We start from the raw sequence: 15,761 nt of genomic DNA, 5'->3' as shown, positions 1-15,761 counted from the left end.
TTTTTAACAATCATATTTCCTATCACCTGTATGCTGACGACCAGTGTTGGTCAAGTTACTTGAAAAAAGTAATCAGTAACTAATTACTGATTACTTCCCCCCCAAAAGTAATACTTTACTGATTACTTATTTTTGAAAGTAATTAGTTACTTAGTTACTTTACACCCTCAATAGGTAATGACGCGATAGATCAGGGGTCCCCAATCCCAGTCCACAAGGGCCGGTGTCCCTGCAGGTGTTAGATCTCACCCTGGGTCAACACACCTGAATCACATGATTAGTTCATTACCAGGCCTCTGGAGAACTACAGGACATGTTGAGGAGCTAATTTATCAATTTAAACCAGCTGTATTGGTTCGAGGACACATCTAAAACCTGCAGGGACACCGGCCCTCGTGGACTGGGATTATGGACCCTTACGATAGATCTTCAATCGCTTCAATCCCAATTCTACTTTTTCTGCATAATCCATCATACAAAATGTAATCAAATGGAAAAGTCTCTTTTTAAACTTGTTTTATTAGTTTTAATCTTTTAACTTTATGCATCAAGCAAAAATTAAATTATCTGCAACATTCTCTGACTGGAAGAAATTAGTTTAACATTTAAACCTATTTTCTGCACATTCCAGCACATAAAATAAAATATTTTTTGTGTTTACACTCAGTCTTTCAAATAGATGCAAGTAAAACACAGCAGAAAATAAATAAAGTCAAAGACTCAGCGGTCCTGTTGCTCTATTTTCACCTGTAAAGCAGGAGTGGGGCAGGCGGAGGTTTACCCTGGTGCAGGTGTGCTGCAGCCGTCAGTGGAAGGATCCGCGAGTTTCTCTGTGAATTTTATATTCCCATCGTAGCTACTCGGTGCTTGTGCAGAAGTTTAGGGGTTTTTTTGATGTAAAAAGAAGTTTTCTTTGAACGGCTAATGTTTTTGTCACTTTTTATGGAATCAAACTCAAAGTAAGGTCAGTACTTCCACGCTCTAAACGCTGCACGCTCATACTCTCTCCCCTTGATATATGATCCACTGTTGATCTGCACACAGCTGTTGTCACGAACGGCGCACTCGCTTACGTCACTGTCGTGAGACATTCTCGCAAAAAATCACGGTTTTAGTAACGCAGTAACGCAGCGTTCCTACGGGAAAGTAACGGTAATCTAATTACCTTTTTTGAAATAGTAATCCCTTACTTTACTCGTTACTTGAAAAAAGTAATCGGATTACAGTAACGCATAACGCGTTACTGTCTTGTCTGAAGAAGCTTCTTCAGTTCTAGGGTCAGGGGGTCCTTTTGTCCCTCTTTGGGGGGTTACTCCCACTGGGTTTAAATCTGGGACTCTCCACCATTTGACCTTAGAACTGAAGAAGCTTCTCGGATGAGAGGTGAAACGTCTTCAAGTAACTTAAAGAAGTCCAGACGCTTTTCTTTGCAAGCTCCTTTGACCACGTTGTTGCAGTATAGTAATGACTAACCTCGTATTGTGGATGGATTATCTCAGTTGTTCTCCTGACTGAAGTTTGGTCCGTTTACAGCATCCTGCCATGCGATTACATTTGTCTCTAACCATGAAGAACCTTCACGTTAACTTTTATAAGTGGAAAAGTGTTAGTGTTCGTCCTCCAGCTTCACTGTTTATATTATGCTAACATAGCTGTGTCGCTAGCGATCACGTAGCACATCATTATATAGCAGCTAGCCCAACTTCAGTAACCCTACAAACGTCACTGCTGTTTAGTTTCCTGTCTTCATTTATGCTGGAAGTGATAACAGAGTGTGTGTGGGGTCCTCCACGATGCTGGTGGCTTTGCCGATTCAGCAGGTGTGACAGGCCTCTGTGATGGCTCCAATGATCCTCTCAGCTGCTCTCACTAACAGTTGTAGAGCATTGTGATCCGATACGGTGCCGTTACCATCCAGACAGTGATGCAGCTGCTCAGGATGCTCTCGATAGTCTCTCTGTAGATGGTGGTGAGAATGGATGGAGGGAGATGGGCTTTCCCAGCTTCCTCAGGAAGCAGAGCTTAGTTATGGAGCTGGTGTTGAGGGACCAGGTGGACACCGAGGAATCTGGAGCTCTTGACGACCTCCACAGAGGATCCACGATGTTCAGTGGGCAGTAATCTCTCCATGCTCTGAAGTCAGGTCTCTTTTGTTCTGTCCACTTTGATAAACACACGGCGGAGGCGAACACATTTCAATACTTTTCAGGATTCTGTTATTACTCTGTGGCTGTCACGATGCGCGCGCGCGCGCACACACACACACACACACACACACACACACACACACACACACACACACACACACAGCTGAACACTTCCCAAAAACCTCGTTCACCCTTTCAATGCAGGAACAGCGTGATCGTTTATGCCGCTCAGGTGCGTCCACCTCGTTCTGCCACCGTCACATATGATGGTGTCACATTAGAGTTACAGGTGCAATGATGTGAATGACTGTTGTCAAAAGGATCTCATTGATCTCATTATATTTCATGTATTTATAGTGACAATAAAGACAAAGACAGGTTGGATGGCACTGCGTGTGATGTCAGCAGTCTCAGTATCAGCAGTACCTGCTGCAGAACCGTCTCCTGGCCGGAGAGCACGGTGTGTTTGCAGCTCTTCCAGAAATGTGGAAAATACAAGTCCTGCAGACTAACGTCAGGGTGAAGAAAGAGTGATGATGAGACATTCAGGGACCAAAGCGTAATCACGGCTCTTCTCTCAGTTTGACCTTCACTTTCCTCAGGAGATCACTGACTTTCTAACAAACTGCCTCTCGGATGAATTTTGGTTTCAGGTTTCTGTCAACGTATCGATCGATTCTCACCCTGCCAGCACAGAGTGAGTCGGTGTGAGGTCACAGCAGTGTTGTAGTGCATGATGGGAATCTGCCAGGCCGCTCAGCTGCCAACATTCAAACCTCATTCAGCTCACAATGCAGTGTTAATGAGCTGCTTAACATGCACCATATGATGAGCTCCTCTAAAGATGCCTCTGCAGGCACTTTGTCAGAGTGAAGGTGACCGCGAGCTGGACAGAGACGCCAAGTGTGGGCGGAGAGATAAACAAGACAACAATGCAAGCCGGGCCGGGGGGGGGGGGTATTGAGGGGGCTGCAAGGAGTGATTAATTCACCCCTCCCAGATTAATTTAGGCAATAAGACATCCAGAATTAATCCATCAGCAGGGCTTTGTCTTTCTGTTGCTTCAGCCATACTTTAATATTAATGACTGTGGGTGTGTAAAAAAGGTCACAACCACATTCAGAGCACAAGTCTCAACAGAAAACGTGACTGGATGTTTCCATCGCAGCTGTGTGAATAAGCAGCTAACTGTGGATGCTCCTCAACCCCAAACTGAAAGTCTAAACATGTAAGGCCCATCAAAAGATGGCATGAAGCAGATCAATAAAGCCAGACCATCAGCATCAGAGGACCGATGACGGAGCCTTGGGGAACTCCACACGTTGTTGAGTTTTATCGCAGGTTTCTCTTCTGAATCCTCCCACATCATGTTTTTTCTCTTAATTATTTCTGTAAAGTCATAAACGGATAGAAACCTGCAGCGAGTTCAACCTGTTCAATCGCAGGACCTTTGTGTGTGTGTGTGTAGTACTAGTAGTGCAGTATTTGTAAGGAGTTTTTGATGTGTGTATTTTTAGGTCTACAGGTCTGTTTTGTTAGTATTTCTCAGTTTGTAAACGATTTTTGGTTTTTGCTGTTTTCGTGTCTCCCTCACAGGAAGCTGTTGAGTGTTTGGACAGATGTTCTTAGCAGAGACGAAACAACTGCTGCACATCTGGACCGCTGCTGCTGGGAAAACACCTCAGGGTGGCCCAACCTGCAGTCTGGAGCCCTTGAGGCCCCAGAGGGAAACACCGGGAGCGGGTCTGGTTTGTTTATCCGCTGAGTGAGCTCAGTGCTTAAACAGAACTGTGGTTCCGGTGGGAAAGGGTTAAACTGTTCTCCTCACCTGACCCCGCCCCTCCGGACCAGCCCCGCTGCAGCAGCGAGCGGACACTCCGGGAACTTCACTCAGTTTGTTCCCCAGCGGAGCGCGTTCCTCCCACGGGTCCCGGACCACGCTGAGCACGCGCACGGAGCGGGTCGGGTCGGGTCTCCGGGGTTCGGATCTTTCCCGCTTTTTGATTTTCTGCCTGAAGTGGAGCTTGCGCGACTTTTAGCTCCGCGGAGTGTGCGTGCGTAAATCTGCGCGCCTGGAAACTCCGTGGGATGACGCACGCGCTCACCGATCGATTGTTTGACTGATATATTGACGGGCACGCGGTCCGAGACTCGCCATGGACCCCGTTCAGCTGATGATGATGATGATGATGGTGATGATGAAGGTCAGTGTCGGGACCGACTTCAGACAAACTGGTAGAGAACAAAGAGCGCGCAGTCAGCCCGAGGTCAGACACAGGTCATAACCCTCCTCCTCTTCACCCTGGCGCTGGAGCCGGCTCTTATTCGCTCAGACTTAGAAATGATGAAGTTTCTGAGTTCAGATGATTTTGCGCTTTTCTTTCTCTCTGACGATAAACTGAAGATGAATCTGAGCGTTTTTTACTCTTTCACACATCAAACTAAAAAAAAACCACGTGATTGGAGTCACGTGATTGGCTCTCAGCTGAGGGACCCTGAAGGTCAGACAGCAACTGACTCCAACATCAGTTTGCAGCTTTTGTGAGAGTGGGTGGGGAGCTGATTTCTGGGTCTGAAAAGTCACTGAAACGTAAATCTGTGAAACGGTTTTACAAGATTTTCTTCTATTTAAAGTCAGGAAACAAAATTGAAACGTGATGAGAGTGTGTCTGCGCTGTAATCTTTTTATTCGCTGCGTCTCTTTGTGATGTGGTCTGAGTCTGTTTTCCACAAAGCTCTCTGAAGACGTTTGCAGACGTTTTGTGGTCTCTGTGGTTCTGCCATTTCTTTGTGCTCATTAAAACTTTTGGAATGATTCTTTAAACATCTTAAGTTGACTTTGCTGAGATGATTTTCCATGAAATAGCTGACTGGTTTGGTTTGAATATTTAGAATGAGCCTTTAAAAGCCTGCAGAGCATAGAGGTGACCTCACACAGTCCTGCACTGCTAATTAAAATGTTTACTGCTTCGTGTCTCAGACTCAGTGTAGAAACGTTCACACTGTCTGAAATCTGATCAAACTCTGTAAGTCTGACGATTCCTGTGAAACGGACTCCAGGCAGGTCTTAGGTTTGTTTCCTCAGTCACACTCAGGTCCCCGGGGTGTTAGCATCACCTGCAGTCTGCTGTCAGTCTGAACTCACCCGTCGTTATCACAGTTTTGGTTCCTTCAGTCGATCCAGATCAGAAACAGATCAAATATTCAACTTTTGCTGTTCGGTGTCACAAACGTGAGGCTGCTGATGTTATCTGTGAGCTGATCTGTCAGTGTCAGCACTGATAACAGGAGAAACACCATTCAGCCAGGCTTGGAGTGTTGGTGTTGCACAGTCTGTCCACCAGATGGCGCTCTGCAAGTTTCCTGCAGTAACAGCAAACAGCTGCTGGGAGCAGAGCATAAACGTGTGAATGAACAGCGCCAAAGCAGAACCTGTAGGTGGTGTCCACATAGCAAGGGGCGCTGGGTGGAGCCTGTGGGGTCCTTTCTGTCTGAGCGCTCAGATGTGTGAGCAGACTTTCTAGCGAGTGAAACGTGGAGGCAAAGGAGGTTCAGCCGAGTTCACATGTGGCTGACAGAAACGTGGGGAGGGGGGGGGAAATCAAAGCACATCAAAGCCACACATGAAAGAGACAAAGAAGGAAGTGTTTCACATCTGTATGGAATCACCCTACTGCCACATCTGTCCACATCTGTGCACAGAGCCTTCCAGAGTCTCCTGTTTCATTAGAGCGCTGCAGTATTTCTGTTTCTGTTTGAACAGCGTATCATGCACGGCTGCTGAGACTTGAGCTTTTATTTTGAAATAGTCACAGGAAATCACAGAGGTCAGGAAGTTATTGCTAGGCCAAAACGCTGCAGCTGCATCAGCTCCTGACTTTGGTAAAACCAGTCATTCATGTGACCTATGACCTCCTGAAACTACAGGTGGTGTCAAATCATCAATAACAGAAAACCTCCAGACGGAGCTCGCCGTGCTCGATAAAACAGCCTCAGCCAGCAAAGCCAGCATGGCTGAGTCATGAGCTGGTCTGCATCCACAGACACGGGCCAGTTAGGGCTCAGTACTATACAATCAAAATCCTCCAGTTTGCCGCATTAAACCCAGAGCTCAGCCTTGTGGACGCTCTGTTAGTACAGTGACCTCACAGCAGACATATTATTGGTCAGATGATGTCATTACAAAGGCCCCAACAGCACAAACACGGTCCAGACGTCGCGTATCCACAGAGACCAAACAGTTTGTGTATCTGGCTGTAAACGTGTTTAATTCTGCTGTAAAGTTTAAAAACGGGAGTCTATGAGGACTGACTCAGTGCTGCCTCTGCTGGACGCTAGAGGCACTGCAACTGATTTTAAGGAAGCTGATTGGTTATTAACTCTGCATGTTTGCTGTGTTTCAGATGTCTGACAGCAGCAGATCAATGGAGGTGTTCGGGGACCGAGCAGCAAGAAGCAAACGCTATGCCATCAACCCTCTAGGACACAAGTGGACTCACCATAACATCACGTACAGGTAGAGAAACACCTGTGCAGACTTAGTAACATCCTGTAATTCATTCAGTGAAGCTCTGAGGTCATCACGTGTGCTTTTACAAGGTCAGGAACTTCAAAATGCTCTGTTTCTCTAATCGTCCTCTAAGATCATGTGTAAGTTAAAGATTTAATGTCGTCATCGTCTAATTCTGCGTCTTTCTATTATTTTGCTGCATTTCAGCGTTTATTGGTTGGACCTCTGCACCTCTGCCACAGCTTGTATTAAAGCACATTCTACGTGTAGAATATTTAATTATGAAGGTAAACATTTGGAGCCTGAAATTCAAGCTAATACTGAGGGCCTGCTGGCTGTCATATCTACAGTGATTCAGGATGTCACCCAGCAGGAGCCTGAACAGAGAAAGTGACCCTCACACAGAGCCTCGTGTTCGGCCTCCAATTTATACAAGTCAAAAATAAAGAGCAGAATATAAACCACAAGGCAGAGAATAATCTCTGGTGTCCGAGAGTCTAACCAATAAACAGCGCAGGAACCAACCCTTCCTCCTCCTCCTCATCGTCGGCAGCAGGAGCAGCAGCCTCAGGTCAAAGTCTAGAAACAATCTTGACACTCAGGACCCTTCGCTGTAACGCCTGCAGGCAGTTATTTGGGTGGTTATTTTCATTCTGGCTCCTTCCATGCAGGTAAAGGGCCTGTAGTAGCAGGCGGAGCCCGGGTGACTGGAACAACATTTTGTCCTTTCTTTGACAACCAGTTTTTTTTGGGGTTTTTTTTGTTAACGACTGAAAAACGTTCATAGATGACGATGAAGAAAGCGAATGGCGCAGCATCGTGATTGGCTCGTTTGTTTCCTGATTCCATGCTGATGAGTACCTACCTCACTGATTGCCCTCCCATTGTATTTCTATACCAATCACACAACTGAAATCAGAGGAGGCGGAGCATCATTCTCTGAGGACCAATCAGAGTCCAGTTATCTGTCTGTCTCTTCCATCTCAGGATCATCAAGTTCCCCAACACCCTGAATGTGGAGGACACCAGGAAGGCCATCGGCATCGCCTTCACAAAGTGGAGTGACGTGTCTCCGCTGACCTTCACCGAGGTTACTGACGGCAACGCTACCGCTGACATCACCATCGGTAGGACTGAACGTTTAACTGGCTGTGGACCCACAGGGTCAGGTTAACACGCACCTCTCTCTGTGTGGGAGACTTCATTTGAAAAGGGCCAACTTCTGCTTAAAGTGATGGATTAGAGCCCTAACCCTGGCACTAAACAGGTCACAGGTACTTTATTTTAATACAAGATTAGTCCATATCATTAAAAAATTGCCTCGTAATTGTAACTGCCTGTGTTCAAAGTGATTCAAACCTTAGAAAAACCAACCAAAGTATCAACAGAAGGTGGAGAGACGGCATCGATGTTGTGTTGAACAGATATCAGCTGATATTAAAATGGAGACAGGCTGTTGTTTCATGTTATACCAGTTTGTACCACAAGATGGCGTAGTGAGTCAGCCGAACCTTTACTAGTGGGCTGGACAAGCTGAAGGTTCTGGACGAAGCGGCGGTAAGAGTAAAACTCTGCCCCCTGCTGGTGAAGGCTGCAGCTACATGTTGCTGGTGGTAATTAAAGAAGTGCGTTCAGTAGGTCGTCCTCATGAAAGGACACGAACACGTCTGCAGGATGAGGAGCTCTGCTTTCGTCCTCTGAGATGTTCCACTTCAGTTTCCTATTTCCAGGTTTCTACACCTTCAACCACACGGACTGCTGGTGGTCTCCTCTCCACCCGTGTTTCGATGGGCTGAACGGCGAGCTGGCGCACGCCTTCCTGCCACCACGGGGAGAAATTCACTTTGACAACCACGAGTTCTGGATCCTCGGGAAGTCGCGCTTCAGCTGGAAACAAGGTTGGAGCACGTAGGATGGTTCTGTGTGTGTTTAGTGTGTTCCTAGAAGGCCACCGTAGTCTGAGAGATGAAAGAAACAGCACAAATGTTGTTTTAGGTGTTCCTCACTTTTTGAGTTTATAACATGTGTGTGTGTTATAAACAGCAGCGCTGGTATCGTGACAGGATTTATTCCTCAATGCTTCTTAAATGATAAAAATCTAAACAAACTCCTGAAACATGACAGACAGGAAGAGCACAGCAGAAACCTCAGAGATCATTGTGCGAGTGTGGTGGGCGTGGTCTGTTTGTAGGAGGCTGCAGCAGGAGTGACGCTCCTCTGAGAACACGTCATTACCATCCTGCAGCCGGCGCTCTGAGGATGATAATGATTGGATGTAAAAATCTCCTCCTGCAGGAGTCTGGCTGAACGACCTGGTCCAGGTGGCGGCACACGAGATCGGCCACGCTCTGGGTTTGTGGCACTCCAGAGACCCTCAGGCTCTGATGCATCCCAACGCCACCTACACCGGACAGAGGAACATCGCCCAGGACGACGTGTGGGGCATCCAGAGACTCTACGGTAAACCCCAGCGCGGCCGGAAACGAGCTCGTCCTGCTTCAGTCAGGTTTACAGCTGTTCGCTGCAAAGCTGGGAAACAGCACATTTATGCATTTGAGATATTTAAGGTGGACTGAGGGGAAACTGCTCTGACCGATCAGAAATAAACATCCCCTGATGCAGACAGGCGGAAACACGCCGCTGCATCATGTGACGTGTGTTTGTTGTGTTTAAGTGACTGGACACGTCTGTCGCTCTGCAGGTTGTCTGGATAAGAAGCGAGTCTGCGACCCGTGGGCTCGGCTCGGCTTCTGCGAGCGAAGGAAGACGTTCATGAAGAAGAACTGTCCTCAGCGCTGTGATTTCTGCTACGGTGAGGCCCCTCTGACCTCTGACACCCTCACAGAAGCCCGCACGACGCTCATTGCCCGTCTCCATCCTGTTCCCACTGCAGAGCCTCTGGAGGTGGTCACTACAGCAACACCGCCGGCAGCCAACACGAAGATCAAGATGGTTCCTCGGGGAAAGGTGGTGGGTTTCCGCTGTGGGACCAAAAGCACCCGCTCACCCCCCAAAATCAGGTCAGCTCATCAATGCTGGCGTAATCATTATTGTGGGTGATTTTAACATGTAGATGCTAAGAATGACAGCCTCAACATGGCATTTAATCTGTTATTAGACTCAACTGGCTTCTGTCAACATGTAAAAGAACCCACCCACCACTTTAATCACACTCTAGATCTTGTTTTAACATGTGGCATAGAAACTGAACATGTAACAGAGTTTCCTGTCTGATCATTTCCTGATAAAATTTACAATAACTGAGCCTTCAGTTTTCAGGCCCCTCTTCTGTGGAACCAGCTTCCAGTTTGGATTCGGGAGACAGACACTATCTCTACTTTCAAGATTAGGCTTCAAACTTTCCTTGTTCATGTTTTGAAGCTAATGCTGCGGCGTCACTGGTCATGGACACAGCTCGTCAAGGTTAAAATCTTTCTCGGAGAGTTTCAGGAGCCAGGACGAGTCACAGTTAACGAGCCGGGCTTGTGGTCATTTTCTGTACAGCTGTTTGAATGATTGTGGGCGGAGCTGAAAGCTTAAAGGTCTGTGGTGTCTGTGGTTTTCCTGCAGCTGGTACAAAGATGGCGAGCAGATCCTCTCATCCATTCCAGGGTACATCGTCATGAAGGACCGAGACTTGCGCATCGTCGCCAACGAGTTCAACGAAGGCGTTTACACCTGCCGCGTCCATCGCCGCGGCGACATCGTCTCTGCAAACTCCTGGGCTATCAGACTGAAGCCGGAGCAGGCATCCAACAGCTGAAGACGACAGACAGGAAGTGACCTGACAGGAAGCATGGCGTCTGTGGACTTTTTTCCTGACTTCAAGGGACTTTAAACATTAAAGAACAATGAACCATTGGCAGCTCTGTGATGTCACGGCGCCACATCCTCATGACTGCGAATGACATCACAATGTGTAAAGTGGTGACTGAGCTGACTGGATGGCGTTTTGGTGATAAGCAGCCTGCTGCTCATCTACGTGAGAATATTTCTGTAGCCTGTAGGAACTGTGGCGTTTGACCCCGCCCACTTTAGTTGCAGCGGTTGAGTTAATTACTTAGCAACGACAGTCATGTAATCCCTCTTTGCCCTTTGCTTAGACTTGTGTCCTGTCAGACGCTGTTCCTCTGTCCTCCATCATGGGGAAGCTGTTTCACATCTTTGTGCACTTCCTGTTTCCCCCGCCGGCCCGTCCTCACCGCCACGATTTGAGTGCTGGACTGACGTAGAGCAGCTTTGCATGATTCACAGTTCAGACTAATCCCGCCTCACAAACAGCACGGCAGCGCTCTGAATGCGAGTGATGGACACTATGACAGGTGTGAGTCCTTCACCCAGTAAACTGGTGGTGTCCTCTTTCTGTCCTTAATGTGTGAAATTTGTTTGTTGTTTTGTTGACAAATTACAGAAATAAACAGAAACATTTTAGTAAATGTTCTCCTGCTGGACGCAGCTCGTACGAGGTACGAGTTCTCAGAGGTGGAGCCCCCTGGTGGCCGTTAGAGAGAACGCAGGTTTGAGACGCTCTCAGGTCGTCCATGCTCTCTTTGGGGGGAGGGAGGGGGAGGGTGCTCCAAATATTCAGATGAAAACAGGTCAGACTTTAAAGAAATGGGTTGGATGATGAATGTGTGTGTGTGTGCGTGTGTGTGAGAGAGACACTGATGTCTGTGGAAACAAAGGCCTGAGAACAAAGAGTGTCTGCAGGGTTAGCGTGGGTCGCTCACCCTGCAGACACAAACAAACTGACAAAATCATTTTAAAAATCAAAAACAAATAAAGTTTAACAATCTCAAGTTAAATATTATAAAATAAATAACTACAACTAATAAATAAAACAAAATAAACATCTGAAATATTAATATTTTAAAAGTAAATGAAAGATTTGTTTTGTGATATTTTTGATTTTTACACAATTATCAATAATAAACAAACAAATCAGCAAGAGCTGCGAGAGCCAAACAGGAAGTAAACTAAAAACAAGAAATGACAGAATTAAAACACATTTACTAAGTGATGCGAGTGGCTTCCATTTACGTGAAAGGCAAAGACCATCTCTGAATGGAGGAGGGGCCTAAGGGTTCATCTGTCGCCATCTTACTTGCTGTGATTGCAGCCATTCCCCACCTCTCTGTGAATGGGACTCGTGGTTATTGATCAGTGGTTGTTGATCAATGGTCATGAGAATTTGCATAATTATGATGAAGGTGACCTCCCAGCCCGTTGTTCATCAGTGCTGCTGGTTTCAGTCATTGTACAAATGTCCTGTTTATAAGGTTGGAACCTGCAGTCAGCTGAGACTGAAGACGTCAGCTGATGATGACGAAACGTTTCTCCCACTGAAACCATCCAGATGAACAGACTCAACTTGTGTACATTTACATTTAGTGTAAAAAGATACAAAATAATATTTATAATAAAATCTATGAAAAACAAGTATTCACAGTGAAGACCAGCTCAGGACAAAAGTGTACATAACCAGTTTGACACACACACACACACACACACACACACACACACACACACACACAGTCTTATGTGTGTATTCATGTTGTTGTTGTTTCTATATCGTATTTAATAAATGGAAACATTTTATTATTTTCATGTAATTATGTAAAAATACGTTTGAAATGTTCAAAAGTCCAGACTGCAGATTATTGACTGATCAGCTGTTTGTTTACGCTCATCAATGAGGCCTGAAAACATGGTTCACACTCACACAGCACCACCTGGTGGGCCAACAGGGACACTGCAGCAGCTCCCTGCTGCCACCTGCGATGTCCAAATTCATAGGCTGCATCGTCCTGAGGCCGATTACAGCGACGCAGCAAAGGCTGTCCAAATTTGTAGACTCCTCCAAACGGGTCCTCCTGTTCTCCAGATTTGAAGGATGGGTCCGGTGTATCCTTCGTGGCCCGCGTTCCCAGCATTCATAGTGTTTCCAACAATGGTGGCAGCTGTTCAGTTTTAATATTACTCTTACTAATCTTTCTGGGTCACAAAATAAACGTTTAAGATATTTTCAGGCGAGAATGTTTCTGTGTAAACTTCAAATATCTGCTCGGTTTATCAAGACGTCACATATTTGGAAAAGGTTAAACATGATACATAAGTCACTTAAAAATGTCATCGTCCATCCATTTTCCTCCGCTTATCCGGGGCCGGGTCGTGGGGGCAGCAGCCCAAGCAGAGAAGCCCAGAGGGAGGTCTGTTCGTGAGTAAATCGGTTTGGCTGAGATCAAAGTTATTAGATTAGATTACATAAAACTTTATTAATCCATCGGGTGCAGTGGCGGTCCTAGCCTGTTTGGCGCCCTGGGCGTACACTCCCTCTGGCGCTCTGTTTGGAAGCAGCATGTCTCCTCCCCTTTCAACGACCTTTACTCCTGGTCCTAAAGTGAGGGTTAGGGTTACCCTAGCTCTAACCCTGCAGCGCCCCCTGGAGGATGAACCAACTTAGCCAAAGCTGCTCAGATCTGATTGGTCACAGTAACAGCACAGTAAGAGGTCAGAGGTCAGCACAGGCCTTGATCCAGGAAGCAGCTTCAACACTGATCAGCTGATCAGTCAGTTCATGACATCATCACAGACTTCAGAGGAACAGCTGCCGGTCCTCGTCACAGAGCGTGAATCCTAACGGTACCTTTGATTTGAAATCTGTGACATCACTCAGCGACTGACTCTCCACCTGTGAGGTTAAATGTAATCTGATTACACTGTAAACACCCTCGTTTCAGTTTGCAAATAGTTTCATCGTCTTTGCGACTGTGACACCGTCACACCCACCAGTGACCGCCGACTGATCGCTGTGATGTAATCAGGGACTCTACAGTAAGGCACAGTGAGTGTAATCTGATTACACTCACAGATACAGACGTCTGACTCTGACGGAGTCGCCGTCTCAGGTCTGATGACTGATTAGAGACGATCGTGCCGACAGCTTTGACTTGGTGAGCGAGGAAAGGCGGGGCTTAGACACGACACACACACGGCGCTCCGTATTCAAAGTGAACTTTATTGAGTGATCGGGAATGTTCAGGTGCAGCTGCACACGGTGCAGGCTCACCTGTGAGCTCCTCACTACCTTCTGATTCAAAAGACCTTCATGTCCAGACGCCACCATCACTTTGGTCTGCAGCTGGCCCCGCAGGGGGGCGGGGCCAAAGCTCAGGTAAACACAGAAAGGCACAGAGTGAAACATGAACACTGTGAGAAGGACAGCGGGTGGCGACAGGTTAAATCAACAGATAACAGGCTGGTGTCAGGGGGCGGGGTTTGTTTGAGAGGGGGGCAGGGGGTTGGTCTGCTCAGGTGACGGTGGTCAGAGTTCAGGAATGTTTTCGTCGGGTTGGGGCGGCAACACGGTGTTCTGATGGTGCTGGCGTTCGCCGCGCCTCCGTGGCCCCGCCGCCGTCGATGACATCACTCTACATGCCCATCCTGATGCTCTGGATGATCTGGAAGATGGCTGCGGGACAGACGAGGCATCAGCGTTACTGCGTTTCACGTTTGTCTTTAATCCGTTCAGAATAAAATAATCACTGGTGATTTTATTCACACCACTCGAGTTATGTGAAAAACGATTTCACGTGGAAAATGTGATTCTTCATCATTTTGATGTTATTTAAAGGATTTGTTTACATTTTTATTCAAAAAACAAACTTATTTTTAGTATTAATGCGATTTTTTTGCCCTAAAGTTAAAATATTCAGTTTATTTAAATATTTATGACATTTTCAGAACTTTTTTAAGCATTTTTCTCCCTTTGATTTTATATTATTTTAAATATATTTTTTAAAAGTAGTTTCCATTAAAGATAACCTGACACGACCTCTGTGATCACGTCTGAGCGTGCTCAGATCACCCTGATCAAACACACCTGAAGCACCAGGTGCTCGTCATCAATTAAAGGTCACAGCAGCACGGCGTGCCATGACATCACAGGGACAGGCCCCACCCATTTCCAGCTCTTTAGTCAACAGTTATTTAAATCTTTCATAAACCAGAAAATCAAAGGACACGTTTATAACACACAATGAACGAGCCGTCAGCGTGAAGCAGACCTTTATGACCGAAGAAGAAGAGGAGGACTCACCTGATCCACAGACGACGAAGATGAAGAGGGCGAGCAGCCACGGCCCCACACCTTTGTCATCAGTCAGGCTCCTCTGAAACACACACACAATTTATTGATCAGCCCATCACGCTCATCCCGATCTGTGTTTATTGAGGATTGGGTGGAGCAGCGGTTATCACGGTCGCCTCGCTGCAGGAAGGTTGTGGGTTTGACTCTGATTGTGACTAAAACTAGACCTGACACCTGTCCAGGTGTACCCCACCTTTCTCCCAGGCCTGCTGGGACCAGCTCCAAGTGCGCTGCCTTCACGGACAGCCCGTTTCTCTGGAATTCTCAGACTTCTGAGTCACATTGGCTCTAAACTCGATCACCTGTGATCAATACCTGCGCTTTACTCTCCTGTAGAGACACTTTTAAAGCGTCTCACCTTTAAAACAATCATCTTTGACCTTTGACCTTTCCTGTTTTTAAACACATCTGTTACAGCCTGTCTATAGGGGAGCTGAAGTGCTCCTGAAGTTGGCCTGACTGGACCTGACGACGGATCCTCACGCGATCGATCAGTTTCGGCTCGCGCTCTTCGCCCTGACGATGATGATGACGGTTTTACTCACCGTGGTCTTGGCCACGTTTCCTCTCTGCGTGATGTTCTTGCTGTGTTTCTCGTTCGCCATGCGGATCCTCTGTTTGGCCACCATCTTGTCGTCGCTGTTGTTTGTTTGTTTGTTTGTTTGTTTGTTTGTTTGTTTGTTTGTTTGTCGTCGTTTCGTCCTCGCGCTCGTCGCTCCGCTGTTTCACGCACTGGGACCGACTCTTGTTTGTCGACGTACTCAAAAACCTGATGTCCCGCCCCCTTTCGTGCTGGTCACGCCCACACTCCATGGAAAGCGCCTTACTGCGCAAACATGATTTCCTGCAGGACCTTTCAAAATTAAAGCCAGTTGTGGTCTGCCGTTCAAGAGGACGTGGTTCCATTTTTATCATGTTTAAATCAAGTTTATATCCTTTCTGTGTCGTAATAACT

At 46.7% G+C, this 15,761-nt stretch overlaps 2 protein-coding genes across 3 annotated transcripts; one reads left to right on the top strand and one right to left on the bottom strand.

The window, feature by feature from the left end:
* The first annotated feature begins 4,303 nt into the window (after positions 1 to 4,303).
* Positions 4,304 to 10,420, top strand: mmp23bb (matrix metallopeptidase 23bb). 2 transcript variants are annotated; one of them, XM_085371193.1, is made up of 9 exons: positions 4,304 to 4,355; positions 5,688 to 5,696; positions 6,594 to 6,663; positions 7,645 to 7,784; positions 8,388 to 8,555; positions 8,953 to 9,117; positions 9,359 to 9,469; positions 9,551 to 9,677; positions 10,228 to 10,420. In XM_085371193.1, exons 1-9 carry the CDS (start codon positions 4,304 to 4,306, stop codon positions 10,418 to 10,420), a joined length of 1,035 nt encoding a protein of 344 aa, XP_085227319.1. The 2 variants fall into 2 exon arrangements, with proteins under 2 accessions (XP_085227319.1, XP_085227318.1); XM_085371192.1 differs by lacking the exon at positions 5,688 to 5,696 and having other exon boundaries at positions 4,304 to 4,351; positions 6,551 to 6,663.
* A 3,210-nt stretch (positions 10,421 to 13,630) lies between these two features.
* Positions 13,631 to 15,558, bottom strand: serp1 (stress-associated endoplasmic reticulum protein 1). The gene is made up of 3 exons (XM_085371418.1): positions 15,352 to 15,558; positions 14,756 to 14,828; positions 13,631 to 14,128 (listed from the first exon to the last, which is right to left on the bottom strand). Exons 1-3 carry the CDS (start codon positions 15,433 to 15,435, stop codon positions 14,088 to 14,090), a joined length of 198 nt encoding a protein of 65 aa, XP_085227544.1. The 5' UTR covers positions 15,436 to 15,558; the 3' UTR covers positions 13,631 to 14,087.
* Positions 15,559 to 15,761: the final 203 nt, after the last annotated feature.

This window comes from Diplotaxodon limnothrissa, linkage group LG14, assembly GCF_057381915.1.
Source record: "Diplotaxodon limnothrissa isolate DT_005_m linkage group LG14, D_limnothrissa_male_GT1.1, whole genome shotgun sequence".
Classification (NCBI taxonomy): Eukaryota; Metazoa; Chordata; class Actinopteri; order Cichliformes; family Cichlidae; genus Diplotaxodon; species Diplotaxodon limnothrissa.
This window is presented reverse-complemented; position numbering and strand designations above follow the sequence as displayed.

What these genes read in the sequence shown, in the direction of transcription:
- mmp23bb (XM_085371192.1), top strand. Translation starts at nt 4,304, where the DNA reads ATGGACCCCGTTCAGCTGATGATGATGATGATGATGGTGATGATGAAG. An exon ending in TGATGATGGTGATGATGAAG is followed by an intron (nt 4,352 to 6,550) that starts GTCAGTGTCGGG and finishes GCTGTGTTTCAG; the next exon opens with ATGTCTGACAGCAGCAGATC. An exon ending in GCGCTTCAGCTGGAAACAAG is followed by an intron (nt 8,556 to 8,952) that starts GTTGGAGCACGT and finishes CTCCTCCTGCAG; the next exon opens with GAGTCTGGCTGAACGACCTG.
- serp1 (XM_085371418.1), bottom strand. Translation starts at nt 15,435, where the DNA reads ATGGTGGCCAAACAGAGGATCCGCATGGCGAACGAGAAACACAGCAAG. An exon ending in GAAACGTGGCCAAGACCACG is followed by an intron (nt 14,829 to 15,351) that starts GTGAGTAAAACC and finishes TGTGTGTTTCAG; the next exon opens with AGGAGCCTGACTGATGACAA. An exon ending in CTTCGTCGTCTGTGGATCAG is followed by an intron (nt 14,129 to 14,755) that starts GTGAGTCCTCCT and finishes TCTGTCCCGCAG; the next exon opens with CCATCTTCCAGATCATCCAG.